A 20,299-nucleotide genomic window follows, 5' to 3' on the forward strand; every position below is an offset into this window, starting at 1 on the left:
CCATTTTTTGGCTCGGGTCTAGCAAATGGGCCTAAAATTTTGGTTGGGCCCAGACTGAATCATGGACACCTCTACTCCAACGCATGGTACTTTTCATTTTTTGGTTAATTGCTTAATAAATATTTCAAATTTATTTTTCATATATAAAAATATTAACAACAAATTATAATAAATTATTTTTTATATTCTTATTAAAATATCATAATATTAACTAATTTGAACATTATTTAAATGCTTATTTGTTACTTTATAATACTATGTCTAAAATGAATATTTTATTTCTCAAAAGTATTTTTTCGGAGTAATACTAAATATTTAAATCTTAAACCAAACTTCTCAAAATCACTTTTCCAAATCACTTTTAAAAACACTTCTCAAAAGTAATGTTAAACTAGCCCTTAGGCGATGTAACCACATTGAAGTGTAGGTGATATCTTACAACGAAAATTAAGGGGCTTTATAAGGGCATGGTGGCTATTTTTCAATTTTTTTGCGAAATTGATGTTAAGTCAACTGAATTCAATCACAGCAGTACGAGGATTTGGGTAAAATTACCAAATATGGAGACTAATTGTATAATTTAACTTGAAATTTTTGTTTAAAATGATGATTTAATGTGCCACATCAGCTTACCGTTACACTGTTAACAGAAATTTACGGCTCAGTGATTAAAATATTACAACATGTTAACATAAGTAACTAAAATGTAATTAAAGAAAAACAAAAGTAACTATTTTGATAGTTTACCCTTATGTTGAGCCCATATGTACAACAAAATTGATGTTAAGTCAACTGAATTCAATCACAACAATACGAGGATTTGGGTAAAATTATATTTTTTTGTCAAATTATCGTAAAAGTTAAAAAATAAATTTAAACTTTAATAATAATAATTTTCCAAAAGAAAAAAGAAAATAAAAATCATGGAAATAAAATGAAGTGATGAATACATATGTACAATTTGTGGCGCTGCTTGTTCTTTCAAAAGTTACGGCAATGGTAGTGATACTTTTAGCTTTCATTTCCTGGACTTTTATTTATTTTTTTCATTTTTATTTTTCGTTTAAATGTCTTTTAAAAAGATTACAACAATAGAATAATTATTATTTCATATAAAATATTTTAATAAATACATGTAAATTTTTTTCTATTTTGAAATTGAAAACATTAAAGTTTTAAAAAATAAATACTGAAAAATTAAGTGTTGAATTTAAATAATAATATATGTTTGACATATTACTTAAAATTAAATATTGAATATAATTAGACTATTTGATAAATATAAATTAACTTTAAAAATTTTTATTTTAAATTTTTATCCTTAATTTTAAACAAACTCAAATTTTAAATAACTTTACTATAAATATGAAATATTTGTAATAAATCATACTATTAAATATAAAATATTATAAACAGTATAAAAAAATTATATCCAAAATAAAAAAAGAATTGAAAGTTCATGTATCATTTGGATAAAACAACAAACTTCAATACTATTATACCCATTCATCTACAGCAGTAAAAGAATCAAAATGCAATTCAAGATAAAGAGTATTATGGTACTTTTACCTTCAATAATTTATTTGATAAAATGAAATAATGATTCTAGCTTTGAACAACTGTAGTTAGAAATTTTTTTTTTTTTGGCACCAAATATAAAATAAGAATATTGGTCGTATTTTGAAAGGTGAAAAATAAGATAAAGAAGTGAAATAGTATGTACGTTAGCCTGTTGCTTCTAATTTTCATGCATCAAATCTGCCCCCCTTGATCTGAAAATGATTAAATTAAATCCAGTGTCATATATTCATAGATTAAGACAACACTGATTAAGCCATCCGCAACAGGAGGAACCCTTTTCATTTTATACATTAATATTATTTAATATAATGAAGATGAGAGCCAGACATCTGGATCACCTCAACAAGGAGAGGAATGGGGACCATCTTATGATGGGTTTTCATCTTCATAAATATTAAAACAAGTAATAAATAACATGGAATCTAAGCTGTCACTGGTGTCTCCACTGTAACCTGGCCAGAGTAACTGACTTCAGATTTCATGTCTGTTTCCCAAAGCTCTGGTAATGCCTGCTTTATGTTGTGAATGCTTTCTAATGCATAATCTGCTCCTTTAGGTCTCTGAGATGTGCCCACCTGCAGATATTATTATTCTTATTCGTCTTCCTATATTCCAAGTGATTGTTGTTTTTGTTAATTATTAAGATATTAAATGTTTTATACCAGCACAGTGTGAAGATCAACGCATTTTCCTGCTTGGATGTTGCGGACACTATCATCGAAGAACAACTGAAACAGCATAAACCCCAACATCAGTAGATTGTAAAACCAACCAACCATTGAAGTTGAAAAGAACATCATCTTACAGTTCTCTGAGGGTTGATTTTGGCAATCTTGAGAGCAAGCTCTATGGCAGATTCTTGTGGCTTGCAGACAATGGGTGTCTTGGGTAATAATGTGGCACTTGGTCCTGGCTTTAGCTCAGCAAAATGGCCAATTATGTCAAAAATTTCAGGGCTGCTCGGGACATCAGTTGTAGCAACGGCTGATCCCAGAAACTCAATGTCATCTTCATCATCAGAAACTGTATTCTTATGGGTAGGATTGAGTGTCTCAAAGCAGATTATCCCTTGGAAACAGTCTTCTAGTCCGAGTTTAATCAGAGCTTTAGCTGCATGGACCTTGTCTGCATTTGTGAAGAGCTAATCCAACAACACACATTGTTCAAACTTACATTTCAATAAAAAAGTATGGCTCATTACTCTTTATTCACACACTTACAATTTTCCTTAGAGGCAAGGTCAGCAATAGACTTCTCAATTGAGGATCTGGTTTTAAGTTGTCATAAGGGAGTCTTCCATGAACGTAACTGTGGTATTCATCATAGTCAAAGTCATAACCAATTGCCTGCAAAACCAAACTAAATTTATATATTTGTCTAAATGAAAAAAAAGAAGTTTGCAAAAACAAATGAGTACCCTGAGGCCAGCCATTGTTGTCCCATAATTCTTATACAACAGGTTGGACAGTTCAACGATTTTGTCCTTTTCTATCCCCAGCTTTTCAACCATGTAGTCTGAACAAGAACAAAAAAGAAAAAAGAAGAAAAAGGGCATTCATTTGAAAAAAAATGGAATCTTGACAGTAAAAACGGTATCATATCATGACAATCCAAATCCCAACCTTTAATGTTCTTTCCACATTCTTTTGAAATACCAGAACTAAGGGGATAAAGGGTATCATCAAGATCTGCAAATTCAAACCAAATTATTAGCCATTTTTATTACTTGATATGTTGAAAACTTAAGTGAAAGCAGATTAGCTTACCGAAAAGAAGGCAATCATATTTAGGCCTCTGAGCTTGTCTATAACGGTCCTCGAATTCCATTTCTGTGTTGATGGTAGGATAAGCAGCAAAGAGAACCTTAAATAATCAATGGAAACAAGTTAAGATTGAAGTCCAAGTAAGCTTAATACAAGTACTGATTTTAATATCTGTAGCTACAAAGTTTTCATGGCTTGTATCCAACAGAGGACACACAATTGACTCAGATTACCACCATGAAATAGGAAGAAATCGTAATAAGTGGATGAGATTTAGCCGATTCCAAGTAGTTGGATAAGACTTTAATCAATGAGTTCATGAGTGGATAAACCACAACCACAACTACTAATTGAAATAAAGAAGAGGTATGCAAAGTGTTCTTTTTAGAGTTTTAAAGTACACTTATGAAGCTCGAAAGTTCCATGTTAATGATCGAAAAAGGCATAAAGTTAGGATTAAGGGCTAAAAGTGATTAAAAGAAAGCTAATGTGATTAATAAACAGCAACTTGAAGAGTTGGAATTGAAAAAGTCATGATAATTTAAACCCCCCTCCAAAAAAAAAGCACTATTTTGATGTGCTGATCTTTAAACAAAGAAAAAGCCCCCACAAAATTTGTGGATTGCAGCCAAAAGACCCAACTTTCCATTAATGAAAATCAGCAATATTTTAGGTTAAACAAACATGGATTTATATAATTGTGCCATTTTTATTTTGAAATGGAAGCAATGACAGGCAAAAAGAAATGATACATTTTATATGTTCATCACGGAGACAAAAAAAGGAAAAAGCATTTCATGAACAAAACCCAGAAAGTAGAAAGCTTTGAAAATCATCGTACCGGTTTCAAAAACCAAGTAAGCTAATAAAAGAAAGAGTCTTGGAAGGCCAAGAAACAGAGGAAAGTGAAGGAAAAGATTTTAGTAATGTTCTCAAAGGAATAACTATGAGAGAAGGGGGAAGAAGAACAGAGGCAAAATTGGGTTTTTATAGGAAAAATTCCTTGGCTCCTTTTCCATTTTAAAATTTTATTTTCTTCTATAACTTTGTTATTCAAGTTAAATCAATCCTGTGCTGAAAACAACAGTATATATATTTGTTATATTCAAAGGGTAGGAGAAAGTAACAGGAAGCAACCCAAAGCAAAAAGCTACGGTCTTTCAAGAAAACAAAATTGTAAATTAGCTGTCTTGATTCACCTAATTTATTAGCAGCTAAAGTAAGACAAAAGAAAAAGAAAATCACAAATATGAATTTCATTTATTTATTTTTAAAAAAATTAAATGTATCATAAGAGATGTGGTCATGGATGTCACTATTTTAATTTCATTTATGAATTGTTTTTATCTGTTTTATGGTAAATATATAAGATTTGTTAAGATTAAGGTTTCGTAAAATATATTAAGAACATCTTATCATGATAAAGTGCAATTATTGTGTTAGTAAAAATAGTATTCAAGATGATGGGAAAGAGATAGGCCATCAAAGATTTGATTTTTTGTGCATCTCAAGGTTTTTGGTGATGATTTCTTAGTTGATTAAAGTTTATCGTCAAGTTAGTCTGGTGATGGTAGATTAAAGTGTAATTTTCAATCATTTAATCAAGTTGATGCATCTTTGTTTGTTTCTGAATTCTTTTGATGTTGTCGGTACTATTTGTTTCTATTTTTTCTCTTTTAAACTTATTTTGCAGACATAACATTTATGAGTTCATTTATACTATATGATATATCTTTGTATTGTTAATGTTAATATTTACGAAATTTTCACTTTCCTCTGGCAATGTAAGAGAATGATCCTTTACTTATTACTGCAGCAAAATCCAGAATTTTGTAGCAGAGCTTAATGAGAGGTAAATTTTTTTTAGTCCTAGTAGTATAATAGTATGGTTGCTGAGGTGAGCTGTAAACAGCATGTTGGAAATTTTTACAAAGCTGCCATTCAATAATTTAAATTCCAGAGAAGGGATTTCCTTGCTAAAAAAAAGAAACAAAATTGTAGTTTGGATTTTTATAATGAGCTTGGCACAATAATAGGATGAGATTCAAAAGAGATGCTGTACCAATAAAAGAGGATATGGTTTTACTATATTTTTAAAAATGTAAAACCCAGATGCCAGTTTCAATCCAGAGAATTGGGATGATGAATTAGGAGAGCTACCCGCCAATCATCCATTCACAAGCATTTCAAGTGGTGTATTATTAGGGTTTCCATGTCTAAAAATACCTGTCCTTTCGGGTACATGCATTCTTTCTTTTATTCATAATCAAGTGCTTATATACATGCATCATCCAGGAATCCATGACAAGGCCAAAAATGTTCCCTAGCTGGGTTTGTTGCAAAAGAAACCCTAAAATTTTCATGCAGATGCGTATATAATTGGAGTTAATGCCGCCATTGGAGACCCAAGATTCTCAAAGAATATGGGAAAAGTACAACAGAAATAGATGGGAAAAGAGCTCTAAAGGGGGAAATGTGTATAAACCATTACAATTATTGTATCTAGTTAAACCTTCTTTCTCATTCACAAATCCATTAACTATAAGGAAGATAGCTACGTATTTGAATATAATATATATCATCTCAATTATTTCAACCAACTTAAGGGGTGGCCATGACTATGACTTAATTACTATATTACTTTCCCTTCTTTCCATGCTGAAAATGTAGAATTATAATTAAATAAATGATGAAGGATGGGTATATTTTTCAGGGTTGGTGGACTGACAAAGGTAGCAAATGGGTAGGTGGTAATATAAAATCTCATCTAGTACCATATTTTTCACCAAGTTTATAATATTTTTATTTCCTTCAATTAGATACTCTAACTTGTGCTTATTGGATGCTTTTAGGTGTTCAGGTTACAACATTATTTGCTTTCATTCAAAGAGTTTGAATGCTTTGATTAATTGTATAATACATATAACAATGATTGTACTAAACATGGCAATAATTCTCATTCATCCAAAATATCTTTTCACAATTATATTCTAATTTTTACGTTACATCAAATCAGGTATTGATTTTATTGGCCAACTATACAGCACAATATTTGAGATATTTCATTCCGTGAAGATGTAATCATGGAAATTGTTTGGCATCAATTTCGCACCTTTCCATACAAAAGAAATTGAATATTGGAATTTACTAAATATCATCTAATAATGTGGTTGTGGTGAACCAATTATTGGTTGTTTTGTGGTATCATCTGTTTATGCACTTGCATCAAGTACTTTTGGCCTCTTTTAACACTAGTATACAATAATTTGTACATGGGATCTTCTCAATCCAAAAATCACTGCACTATTGGATAAATGGTAAAACAATTGCGAAGCCACCCAAATGATTGGAGATGAATAATTACTCCTCCTGGAGGCCACGATTCATTATGTGAGCTAGTATTTGCTTTCCAGCAAGGAGGCCATTACTCCGAAAGAAGACAGTCAAGACACACTTTCCATTGCCCTGCTTATAAACTGATTTTTGTTCAATCAGCATAGCTTTAAAGCAAAAGTTTGGGTCCCCTTGCTTCTTTGGCATTACATAGTCAAACTCCAATGTGGTGCTTGGTTTTCATATTACCATCAAAAATTTTGGACGTGTATTTCTAACATGAATTGATTCGGAATAGGTTAATTGTTTACTTCATTTTGTGTGTGCTTGGTTGATGGAGAAAAAAAAAAGTTTGATTAAACAAACCAATTGGGCCACATATTTCATATGATCAATCTGGGTTCATTTTTTGATCAAGTTTTGGGCTTGTAAAGCCTTTCCCATGGACCCATCTTTAATTGATTAAACTAAGAATGTTAGTACATTTAAAAAGTTATTTAATGATCATTTTGGGGTCTAATTATTCATAATTGCATATTTTTGGTATATTTGGTAATTACTATAAGTAGTGAGTTTCATTGGACTGGGTATAGTTAGAGCTGTAATTACAATCTTCAATTCTTAGGGGAGGTGAGAATTGAAGTTACATTCATGATTTGAGTTTTAAATTTTTTTTATACAATAATAATATTTTATTTTTAAAATATAATTCTATATAACACTTATATACATATATTTAAGCACTTTACTGAGTTGATGTCATCATTACCAGAGTCACCAATTCAATTATGAAATTACAGAAATCCCCTTTCTTTTAAATTATAATTAGTATTATTAAGATTACATTTTTGTTTTTTCATACTTTTATATCATCTTTAAATGAAACAATTTAAAATTACAAATCCAAAGATCAAACACATCAATAGTATTAATGTAATAAACAGTTTTACAGTGGTAATGAAAACAACAGTTTCAGAACTCTGTATTTCGATGATCGAGTCAATAAATATTATTTAATAATATTTATGAGTTTATTATAGTGTTTTTATTGAATTTTGATCTGATAATTTTTGTTAATTTGTCAGTTAGTCAAGGTATAAGTGTTGTGTACTAAAAGTTAGTGGTGTTGGAGAATGAGATATCGAGACCTCATTTTCATAAACCAAGCTCATAAACATTATTTTTTAATATTTATGAAGTTATTATATAAGTGAATTAAAGTTTGGTTTGAAAATTTTGATGATTTTATAGTTAATTAAGAAAAAAGGACTAAATTTTAAAATAATAAAATGTAATTGCTATTAATTTTTATTAGTTAAAAGGGCTTAAAAAGTAATTGCTTACGGTTCTAATTGGCAAATAGCCACTTTTCAATAGGTGGGACGGTTGGTGTTTTAATTTTAAAGCTTTTATATATTAATATTAGGTTAAAATATTAAAGCACATGTTAATAAAATAAACAAACAAATATCATCTTCTTCATTTTCTTCCGAACCAAAAACACCAAAAGAACCACCATTTTTGAGTTTGAAGGTTCGGCCAAGCTTCAACTTGTGCATGTAAGTCCTTTTGAATTCAGTTTCTCGTAATTTTTATGTTTTTAATATTGTTGTAGCTTAATCTAGTTAACCCATGGGCTATTTTGAAATATTATCAAAGTTTTAAAAAGTTACTATTGTTGTTTCTAATTTTTTTTTGGATGTTAATGGTTGAATTTGAAGCTTGGTGTTGTTATAAGACTAAATTATAAAATGAAAATTGTTAGTTTTGAATATAAGGACTAAAGTGTAAATATTTTGAAATTGTTATGAAATTTTTGTAATTATTGATAATAGAGGGCTGTAGAAAAATGAATTTGAAAGGGGTTTAAAAGTCGGATCTCAAATATGAAAGTTATGTTAGTTTCGATTTTAGGGACTAACTTTAGAAAACATTTGAAAAATGAAATTGAATTAAATTACAATTACAATAGGCTGTTTTAAGATGTTTGAAATTGATTAATTGAATTAAATCATATTATAGATCGGGATCTGAAACAATCAAAAGATAAATGCGAAAAAAGGAAAATTTGCTTAAAAGTCCTTGGTGTCGTATTCATTGTTGATTTTGATTAGATAAGTTTCGTATGAGACTTAATTTTTTAATAATTTTTAATAATTGTGTTATTTAATCCCTTGATAGTTTAATTGTTGCAATACAATAATAATTAGCATCAGAAAGAACTATAGTGCAAAGTACGATATATGTTGCTAGTACGAATGGTTATATGATATGGAACAATTATGAAATTATAATTGGTTTAAATTACAAGTATATGGTTATTTGATATGTGAACGAAAATGAATAAGTATATGGTTATTTGATATGTGTACGAAAATGTTCAAAAGAATAGAAAAGATTGAAACTACGTAGGGGCGAAGCCGAAAATTTTTTTTAGTGGGAGCCGAAATGAAATTTTAATTTTTAATTGTCTATACCTTATAATTTTTAAAGGATTAAATTAAATTTTCATAATTTTAGGGGGCCAAAGTGCTATTTTACCTGTCCTAATTTAAAATTTTAAAATTTTCTAAAGGTCCAAAACAACAATTTTCCATTTTAGAGGGGCTAGAGCCCTTGCCGGCCCCCTGGATTCGCCTCTAACACTATGTTTGGTTCGTTGTAATGGAATAAAGTTGTAATCAGTAATTCAACTGTTTGGTTGAACGGAATGGAATAGAACTGTAATAGTATTCTTGTCTTTGGTTGAATGGAATGATGTTGTAATAGCATAAGGAAAAAAACTAAAATGACCAGAGTACCTGTAACACCCATAACCCATATTTGTTGCCAAAATAGGGTTACGAGGCATTACCAACCAAAGCACAGTATATAACATACATTTCTCATACAAGATTCAATTTCACATAAATATCAATCTAACATAATCATATTGTCCCTTATAAGGTTCTACGAGACCTTAAAACATGCTTAAATAAGGTTCAGGACTAAACTGATAACATTTGAAAACTTTGGGAAACTTAGAAAATTTTCATGCATTTAAGGGTCACATGCCCATGTGAACAGGTTGTGTGCCTCACACGGCCACCAGACACACCTGTATCACAAGTCATGTGAAAACAGGGCATACATACTGACTTGCACCATACGGCCAAGGACATGTCCGTGTGCCAGGCCATGTGAAATCTAGAAGGGTTACTGACTTGGGTCACACGGCCATCCACACGCCTATGTGCCAGCCCGTGTGCCACACACGGCCAGTAGACACGCCCGTGTGTCTAGGCCATGTCAAACCTGTAGGGCATACTGACTTAATTCGAAAGGGTATCCTAGGAGACACACGGCCTTGAAGCATGACCAGGTGTCACACACGGTTGAGACACACGCCCTTGTCTCTGGCCGTGTGGACAAATATAGGCCATTTACAAAGCCAATTTGCCACCCTTTTTCATGCTTACATAAATAACCAAAATGGTACCAATTCATCATACAATAGGCATCCTAAAATCATTATCCAAAATGCACAATTCATACCATATTCATTTCAATCAATTTCTATAATCAATTCAAGCCAAATACCTATTCAAAAACTTATATCATCCAACATTCATTCACAGGTATATATCTTCTCAATTTATCAACTTCAATCATATATATAAATCCTTTACTAAACTCAAAACATTACTATTTGAACAACTATGAGACCTTAGCCACATTTATACCAAAACATACCAAATTAAGCCATCACACATGGCTATCTATATAAAACAAAACTCATACGTTATAAGCCAAATCTCATGGTTATAATCACAACTAAAGTACCATAACTAGCCTATACATGCCACATACCATATATACATATCTAAAAAATACCAACTTAGGTGATCGATAGTGTGATGACGGTTCCTGACGATCCCTGAGTCCGAGCTAGCTTTGATTATCTATAAAACATAGACAAATAACACACAGTAAGCTTCATAACTTAGTAAGTTCGTAGGTGATTAACTCAATTAATCAAATAAATGTAATTTAACTATTTTTACATTACCAAATCAACATCACATTAACCACAAACCTTTATCATGTTTCAAAACATGATCAAATACCATATCAATGAACTTTCTCAATGTAATACTCGAATAGGTCCCGTACATATCTGTACCATCTCGTACTAACCTCTTTCTCAATTATGTCATTATTTACCCATTGAACCATTTAGAATAGAAATTAGATACTCAAGGATCACAATGATAAGTACCTATACCATGGCCCGTAGCCAAATCAAGGTAACTTATCCCGGAGTACCTATATCATGGCCTATAGCCAAATCAATGTATCTCCTCTTTGAATACCTATACCATGGCCCGTAGCCAAATCAAGGTATTATTCGCACCCGAAGTGCCGATATCATGGCCCGAAGCCAATACATTAACCTAATGACATGTCACTAGCATCATAACTATTCCTAAGGTTCAACCGGAAGTTTCACTTGTCAATTTCATCATCGAACACCTCGTTTAGTCGTATTCACAATTCAAACATTATCCTTAATCTCACAATCACATTTTATGCAATATTAAAGCATATAACATACATTTATAATGAAATTATCACATACGAACTTACCTCGTACTCAAAATTGACGAATCGGATCGATTACTCGATAACTTTCAATTTCCCACGATCTGAATCTGAATTCTTTCTTTCTTGATCTATATGTATTCAAAATTAACCCATTTAGTCAACTACTCATTCAATTTAAACCTTAAACACATATTTGGGCATTTTTACACTTTAACCCTAAACTTTTACATTTCTTACAATTTAGTCCTCAATTCATAAAAACACAAATTACACAATTTCTTTCTAATTTCATGCTAGCCGAATTATTCATAGACTCCTAGTAGCCCATTATTTTCATTTTCTCACTTTTAACCCCACATTTTCATCTTTTTACAATTTAATCCCTAATTTGTATTTTCTCTAAAAATAACTTAATAAAACATAGTAATCTTTCAACAATTATTCATTTTCCACCATCAACATTCAAAAACATCAAGCTATCATCAATGGCAACTCACAAATTCATCAACAAATTTAGAAATTAGGGTACGAGCTAGCTAGAATACGAAGCAATGATTACAAAAACGTAGAAATCATAAAAAACCAAGTTCAAAACATACATCAATCAAGAAAAACAAAGAGCCAAACCTTAAAATGCTTCCATGGCTGTTTATTTTCTCTATATTTGGTAGAAGATGAAGGAAAATAAAATGATTTTGGCTTTTTATTTATTTATTTATTTAACATTAATACATAGTTTATCATTTTACCCTTTAGTTAAAACATTAATAATCACATAATATATGCCCATTTATGTACATTCCCACTACCCATGGTCTAATAACATCATAAGGACCTCACATTTAATCAACCATAGCAATTAAACACATTTAACATATAGAATGTCACTTTTGCTTTTTACGCGATTTAGTCCCTTTTCTCAAATTGAGCTATTAACGATAAAATTAGCTCACAAAATTTTCACACATATATATTCACATGCTATAAACACAAAAAATAATATTAAAATAATTTTCTGACCTTAGATTTGTGGTTCCAAAACCACTGTTCCAATTTAGTTAAAATTGGGCTGTTACAGTACCCTTAGCAGAATTTTTTTTAGGTAGATGATTATTATTGTTATTAAATTTTAATAGGATTATTATTAAAATGATTTAATAATAAATAATATAATCATATTTTAATATAATTATTATTAAATATAATTTAATAAAAATATAAATATAAAATTTAATAATAATTTAATATAATTATTTTTATATTAAATTATATTAAAATATTTTAAATATTTTATTTTTATATTTTCTAAGTCCAAGTTTAAAGGACTAATCACAAAATATTTTTTTTTGTTATTCAATGTTGCATAAAATAGTAATTCTTTGGTGATACCAAATAATAGCTATGACGGGAATACAAGTAATAGGGAAGTAATGGTCATTTCATTGAATGCGTATTACGTTCAACCAATCAAAGGAATGCTATTCCATCCCCCCCAACCAAACATGGTGTGAATACATGATATAGGACCCGTGTGAACTCAGTGAATAGTTAGGATACAAATGACATGTCATTAGGGTTTTTTATAGCAGGTACATTGTACCGCTACTGGTTTTATGTCGTATTTATGCAACAGGTATTATGTACCAGTGGTGGATACCTTATCGATGGCAAAGATTCTGCATATATTGCGGATTCTGCATATATTGCAGATTCTTCACAGCTTGTATGAGCAACATCGTGTAATGGTTAATGTCTTAATTTACTAGATACCTTACCGAAGCTAAGATTTTGCATGTGTTGTGGATTCTTCACAGCTCGTGTGAGCAGCATCTTGTAATGGTTAATGTTTGATTCACAACTCATGTGGGCATTATTATCACATTTATCTGAGATATATTCGTTATATTTCTCTGGATGATGAAAATAAATGTGATGTGAAATGAAATTGTTTAAATAATGTGAATACTGAATTTGAAATGGATACATGAGAATAGAATAACATAAATGTTGTACTTGTTGGATGTTTTTGGTCTAGATTAAATGGTATCGTTAGAAATGTTATTTGATTCGTGTGTGATAATCTCACCTGTTGTGAATTGATGTAAGTTATATTGTTTTAAGTTGTAAATGATAAATAAACAAAATTATTTGAGTTATAATTAGTTAAATGTGTTTTTGTTAGTATTAAAGATAAATGGTTATATTATAAGGCTATGTAATATAATGTATTAACCTCTAAATGTGTTAAGTGATGTACTTGTAGATGTAACATGACGCCAAATGATATACGTGCTTGTTACATTAGGTTTTTTGATAAGTGCTAAAAGTAACATATTTTAACATTATTCTTAATGCATTTTTGGCAATTATTCGTTGTTAATTGTGAATTTTGTGCTTCCAATCCTTTAAATTCATATTTCGATGCTTAATGGAGCATTTGGGAGAAAAATGAGAGGAAAACGAATGAAAACTGGAAATTTGGAGCAAGCTACATGAGCCACAAGGGCTGACCCATTCCACACGGCCTGGACACACGGTCGTGTGACCCATATGGGCTACCACATGGTTATGTGGTAGACAATGTCAATTTCATGGATTTACACTCTAAATTGTGAAAAATCACGATTTTTAGGTTTATTAGGCATTCTAAGACGTATATATGACAAAAATAAGAAGATAGGAGTGAGCTGTCATAGGATATTTAAGAAAATAACTTGAAAAACACCATTTAAGCCGATCCTGAAGCATATTTCTATCAAAATTGAAGATTTCTGGTTGATTTCTTAGGAGATTATAATGAGTTTCTTTATTTTTTTTCAGTTATATTGTATCTTAAATGTTTTATTTCAAGCATGAACTAATTTTCTAAATACCTAAAGATATGAACCCTATGATGGATTCTGTCGTTTGATTTTTATTTTATGCAATAAATACTTAGTTTCTTGTTCTCAGTTATGTGTGCTTAATTCTTGATTTAATATTTCTAGATTATTGATCCATGTTTGATATGCTTTAATTGGAGGTTGAATAAACCCTGTTTAATAGTAGATCTTGCGTAATTGAGTGGAGTTGCATGCAATCCTAGAAATAAGACAACATAAATCTACTAGATTAGAGTCAAATCTAATAGGGGAATCCATAGCACGAGTTAATGTGATAATAAAAGATTCAATTAGAAAAAAATTTCATTTAATCAACCTAGAGTCCATTGTTTTTATTCTCAAAAGAGATTTTCTTTTGAAAAAAGACCATAAGGTCAAACTCAATTTATTGTATCGTTCATAATAAGATCATGAATATCAGACGAATAATCCATGTTAAAATTCCAATTACTCATATTATGAATAGCATAGTTATAAATAAAATCAGCCACATGGTTATTGTTGCGATTTGCCTACACAATTTTGACCGAGTTAAAATTATCAATTTGCTTATAAGAATCATTAATGCGGCTCCCAGAATGGTAATATCTTTCCCCCTGTTGTTGACTTTATTTACCAAACTTGCACAATCAGACTTAAATATCACTTTCGAAACCTTTAATCTAGTTGCCACCTTCAAGCTTTTTTCTAAAGCTTCCATTTATGCCCATTCAGCTTGTGTCGTCTTTACTTTAAACCCACCTCTTCCTCCGATTACAAAACCATCTGAGTCCCTTACGATAATGCCAAATCCCACATTTTCATTTAAGACCGTTGCATCAAAATTAATTTTGACATAATCGTTCGAAGAAAAAATCCAGTTTTTACAAACAAGGGTAGCAGGGATCACTGACTTATTAGCAAAGTTATGGATTCTGAAATCATTGCTGAGAGTCTTAACCCTCTTTCACACCACTTTAGCATCGTTCACTTTTCTTTTAAAGACAAAATTATTATATTGTTCTAACTATTCCAAAGCAACGTGAATAAGTTTGCAATAACCTTCAAGTCTACCATTCGTAACATATCCTCTAGCTAGTTAATACAACGAGAGAAGTTACCATCGAGTAACCAATTATCGAAGCCCCAAGAGTCAAAATGGTGCGAGCTGAGGGGTAATCCTTAAGGGTGTGAATTAGATTTTCCTCCTTAGCCTCACACCTTGGACACTTCTTTTCAAAATTCTGTCGAATAAGCAAAATATTGTCATAAGTTGGTAGGATATCATGACCCACCCTCCAACTGAATACTCAAATTTTTAGAAGCATCTTCAACTTCCAAATGGTTCTCTAGTAAGCTCTATGAGGATCGCAGTCAATTTTCTTAAGAAGAAGTCAGGAGTAAGCCAATTTAGATGTATAAAACCCATGAGGGTTATGAATCCAAACCTTTCTATCATTAATGCCATTATTTGAGATGGCCAAATTACAAATCTGGTCCCCCAACAAACTTCTAAAGAGCTCTATCACCTCTCCTTATTCCAATCCGTATAGTTGTGGTTCCACAAGTCTTTAACCTTTCTTTCATTGTCGGTCAGTAACGAATGGTAAAGAGAGTTACCATCTAGGTCCTCAAATCCCTAGTTATCCTTACGAATATCAATGTTTTTGTCATCCCCCACAAGCCAAACAAAACCATTCTCAAGAGCTTTGGCTGCCATAGCAATACTTGACCATGTGTACGAGGGTTTATCAATCTCTTTGGGCCGAAAGATGTCTCCACTTGGAAAAGACTTAAAGCTCAGTACCTTGTAATGTAAAGTGTCTTTGAATTATGTTAGTCTCCACACTTGTCTACCAAGAAGTGCTAAGTTGAAAATGTGCAAGTCACAGAAGCCAAGCCCTCCCATCCCTTTCGGGTGGTACACTCTATCCCAAGCTAACATGGACCAACCTCTACTTCTCTCGTTACTTGTCCACCACCTCTAAATCATCTTTGATTGTATATAATCGATAATTCCCTTTGGAGCGAGGAAAACATAGAACACATAGGTAGGAAGTGATTGAAGGATAGCTTTTTTGAAGATTTCTTTACCATCATATGAAAAGAGTCTCTTCGTCCAACTATTTACCCTACAAGAGCAACGCTTAATAATGTTAGTAAAAACACTAGATTTTTTCTTACCGATCGACAAAGGTAAGCCAATATAGTTGTTGAGGTTGTTGACCATACGTATCCCAAGTAAATCACTAAAGAGTTGCCTTTGAGCATGGAGAGTATTTGGGCTAAATAAAATCATTGTTTTTTCATTGTTTATTTTTTGGCCTGAAGCTTTGGTAAAATCCGTAATGATTTTCAAAACTGCCTTAACATCCTTCCTTTTGTTACGAACAAAAATGAAGGCATCATCAGTGAAAAAAATTTAATACGAGGGTCATTAATACTAGCCCGAATGCCCCTAATCATGTTATTACTTTGAGTATGAATCAACATTCCTGAGAGGGCTTCCATACAAAATATAAAAAGCTAAGGGGAGAGGGGGTCCCCTTGTCTAAGACGCTGCTCTGGCACAATGATCTCCAAAAGGACCATATTTGTAATAGCCCGATTTTGGGCTCAATCGAACCAGTGGTTTCGGGACCACTAATCCGAGGTCAGAGAATTTTTTTTAATATTATTTTATGTGTTGTGGCATGATTATATGAGAGTATGAAAATTTTGGTGAATTAATTTTAACAATTTCATGCTTAATTGTGAAAAATGACTAAATCGCATAAAGTGCAAAAGTCTTATTTTGATAGCTAAGGGTGTCAAATAGCTAGAGAACCTAAATTGGGGGTCTTTAAAGGGAAATTAGACCCTTAAAATACAAGCTATCTGGCCATAGAGACATGAGGAGTAAAAAAAGTCAAAAGATGACTAGGGTTGGTAATTGATGACATTAGCAAATTGAATATTAAAATAAATCAAAGGGGTCATCTTTCTTATCTATTTTTCCACCGAAAATAGCTGCCATTAAAGGGTTTTTGAAGCTTGAAATTTCATCCACTTAGTCTCTTTATAAATCAAGAATTACAAAATCCGGGCCTAGATCGGGGAAAAGTAAAACAAGTGGACTAAGCCGAACTAGTCGTCCACATTTTGTAATCCGAGGTAAGTTGTATGTAAATAATACAACTACATTGTTATTATATGGGTTTGAATTGATATAGCATAAATTGCTTGTTTATTGAAATGATTATGTATGATGAATATTGAGATAGTAGAACTTCCGATTTAACCTTAGGAAATAAATCGGATATTCATGCCATGACATTCGGGTTATTTGTGTGCTAGTGTAAGACATGTCTGGGACATACATCGACCACATTATGAGAGCCAGTGTAAGACCATGTTTGGGACATGGCATTGGCATTGAGACGAGAGCTAGTGTATAACATGTCTGGGACATGCATCGGCCTCGAGATGTAAGCCAGTGTGAGACATGTCTGGGACATGCATCAGCTACGAGATTTGTCAGTGTAAGACCATGTCTGGGACATGGCATCGGCATGGATATGTAAGAGCTAGTGTAAGACCATATCTGGGACATGGCGTCGACCTCGATTTCGATAGTCAGTGTAAGACCATGTATAGGACATAGCATCGACTTGATGGATGAGCTAGTGTAAGACTATGTCTGGGACATGGTATCAGTATTATACCCTATGTTTGAGGCTTAGTGAATATTCGATAGTATTCCAAATGGTTCAACGATGAGAGTTACAGTTTAAGTTAAACGAGAAAAGTATATTAATGTTGTATGTGGTACAGGTACCTATTTGAAATGTATGAGATGTGAGCTCAGTATATGCTATGTGAATTGTATTAGATAATGATGAGTAAGTTGTACTTATGCCTACTTTTGTATTATGAGCATGATGATGAATGGTAAAACTGTTGTTATATTTATTTGCATGCAACTTACTAAGCTTTATGCTTACTCCCTATCCTTTCCATTTTCTTATAATGCCGCTTAACTAGCTCGAGGATCATCGGACGTCGGAGGCATCGATCACACTATCAACCAAAGCACTTGTTATAGTTGGTTTTATTATTTTGAATATGACATGTATAGGGTTTAGACTTTTGAGTTTTGTGTCATTGTTAATTTGGCCAAATGTGTTGGCTTAGGACGAATCCCTTCATTTTGTATAAAGCCTTGGATAATGGCTAATGTTCGTTATTGATATATGCAAATGATGATATTTTCATGGATGAGTAAATTACATGAATGAGATAATGCCTTGTGTGGTTGATTAGACCTTGTATTGTTGTGTGGATTTGTCATGTTAGATGATATGTAGGTTAGTGCAAGTAAGGGTTGCAAAAAGGCTTGGTAAATAGCCTTATTTTATCCACATGGGTAGACACACGGACGTGTGTCTAGGCCTTGTGTGACACACGGTCAGCCCTATGGGCGTGTTGCTTGGCCGTGTGTCCCCTGCACGTAAAATTTGTAAGTCAGTATGCATGGTAGTAAACACACAGGCAGAGACACGGCCGTGTGTCTCTACCCTGTGGAGGAAACGGTCTCTGGCCACGGGCATGTGCCTTGGCCGTGTGCCCTAAATTGAATGTTAACGTCAGAAACAAAATGTCAAGGTTTTTAGACACAGGCTAGGACATGGGCGTGTCATGGCCATGTGAGGGCCACGGGCGTGTGTTAGGCCATGTGAAAATCTCTGTAGGTTCGAATTTAGAATTTCATTCACACGGGCATGGGACACGGGCGTGTCCCTAGATGCTTAGGTCGTGTGTGTCACACGGGCTATCAGCATGGCCATGTTATAATGACCAAACGGGCATGTTGCCCTTTTCACACAGGCGTGTGCCTTGTTTCAAAAGTTATTTTTCTAAAGTTAGTTAAAGGACCCGAGTTGGTTTGGAATGGTTTCCAATGGATGTTTGGGGCCTTGTAAGCCCATATTAAGGAGTTTAGAAAAAGTTCGAATTTTTTTTTAATTTGACTGGGTCTTAATAACATCGAAATGATTGTAAGCATATGATTAAGTGTGGTAACGCCTCGTATCTTGTCCCGGAGTAAGGCTCGGGTGTGGGGTATTACAATATTGCATTTGACTACATAACGAACCAGCCGAACACAACTCATTATTTTTCCAACCCAAGCCTCTGCATACCCCAACCGTTTCATGACTTCTTCGAGAAAATTTCATTCAACACGGTAGTATGCTTTACTCATATCTAGTCTAATAACAAAGCCTTTGTTGGGGCTTTTTGAAGGTAATGTAGCAACTCGTGGGTAATCAAGATATTGTCACGGATCATGCGGCCCGGAACAAATGCACTTTGGTTCTGACTTTTACACTTTGGGAGGGTATTCTTAAGTCGGTTTGTGAGGACTTTGGACATGATTTTGTAGATGGCTCTACATAAACTAATAAGGTTAAAGTTAAACATGTCCTTAGGCTCCATAGTTTTAGGGATAAGAATAATCATCGTGTCATTAAGGCTAGCCACATCTCTATTTCCATTAAGAACATCATGACAAAGCTTGATGACATCTGCACCCACAACCTCCCAATTTTATTTAAAAAAACACCCCAAAAGACCATAATCCCGGGCGCTTTGCGAGGGTCCATTTGGTTAAATGCCTCCAAGATCTATTTGTCTGTAAACTCCTTGGTCAACCTACAATTCATATCCTCGAAAATGCAATTGTCATTAAAATTAAGATTTAGCTCATCATGTAAAGGCATAGTCATATTAAACAAATTATGAAAATACTCCCTGGCAATGTTACAAATATCGGCTTTATTGTGCTTCCAGCATCCATTCGAGTTCAACAATTTCTCGATATTGTTTTTCTTCATTCTACTAATGGCCTTAACATGAAAAAAAAGTGTTCCTATCCCCCTTTTTTTAGCCACCTAACTTATTTTTGAAAGAGATATTTGCATAATTTAGGGATTTCTATGGATCAAGATACTAAGTAAAGAAATTACATTATTTAGATTGATAGTAAAAGATGAAATCTAGGTGAATTATTTCCTGGGTATTATTTCGCTTCTTGATTGTTATTTAGTAATTTTCCTGCTTTGTTCTTTGCCATGTTCGTTAGTTAATTAATTTAGTTAATTTTAGTTTTTAATCAATTACTCGAATTATCCAGTTAAA

At 32.4% G+C, this 20,299-nt stretch overlaps 1 protein-coding gene across 1 annotated transcript; it reads right to left on the reverse strand.

Moving 5' to 3' along the window:
- Positions 1 to 1,829: 1,829 nt before the first annotated feature.
- LOC107948910 (uncharacterized) lies at positions 1,830 to 4,525 on the reverse strand. Its single transcript, XM_016883570.2, has 8 exons — positions 4,186 to 4,525; positions 3,348 to 3,444; positions 3,204 to 3,269; positions 2,999 to 3,096; positions 2,802 to 2,927; positions 2,387 to 2,722; positions 2,244 to 2,309; positions 1,830 to 2,156 (listed from the first exon to the last, which is right to left on the reverse strand). The coding sequence occupies exons 2-8, from the start codon at positions 3,406 to 3,408 to the stop codon at positions 2,004 to 2,006; spliced, it is 906 nt and encodes a 301-aa protein (XP_016739059.1). The 5' UTR covers positions 3,409 to 3,444; positions 4,186 to 4,525; the 3' UTR covers positions 1,830 to 2,003.
- Positions 4,526 to 20,299: the final 15,774 nt, after the last annotated feature.

Source organism: Gossypium hirsutum, chromosome A04 (genome assembly GCF_007990345.1).
Source record: "Gossypium hirsutum isolate 1008001.06 chromosome A04, Gossypium_hirsutum_v2.1, whole genome shotgun sequence".
Lineage (NCBI taxonomy): Eukaryota > Viridiplantae > Streptophyta > Magnoliopsida > Malvales > Malvaceae > Gossypium > Gossypium hirsutum.

Excerpts from the sequence above, each read along its gene's own strand:
- LOC107948910 (XM_016883570.2), bottom strand. The coding sequence starts at position 3,408 with ATGGAATTCGAGGACCGTTATAGACAAGCTCAGAGGCCTAAATATGAT. Across the intron at positions 3,270-3,347 it reads ATATGATTGCCTTCTTTTCG|ATCTTGATGATACCCTTTAT; the intron begins GTAAGCTAATCT and ends TTGAATTTGCAG. Across the intron at positions 2,723-2,801 it reads CCTTGCCTCTAAGGAAAATT|CTCTTCACAAATGCAGACAA; the intron begins GTAAGTGTGTGA and ends TTGTTGGATTAG.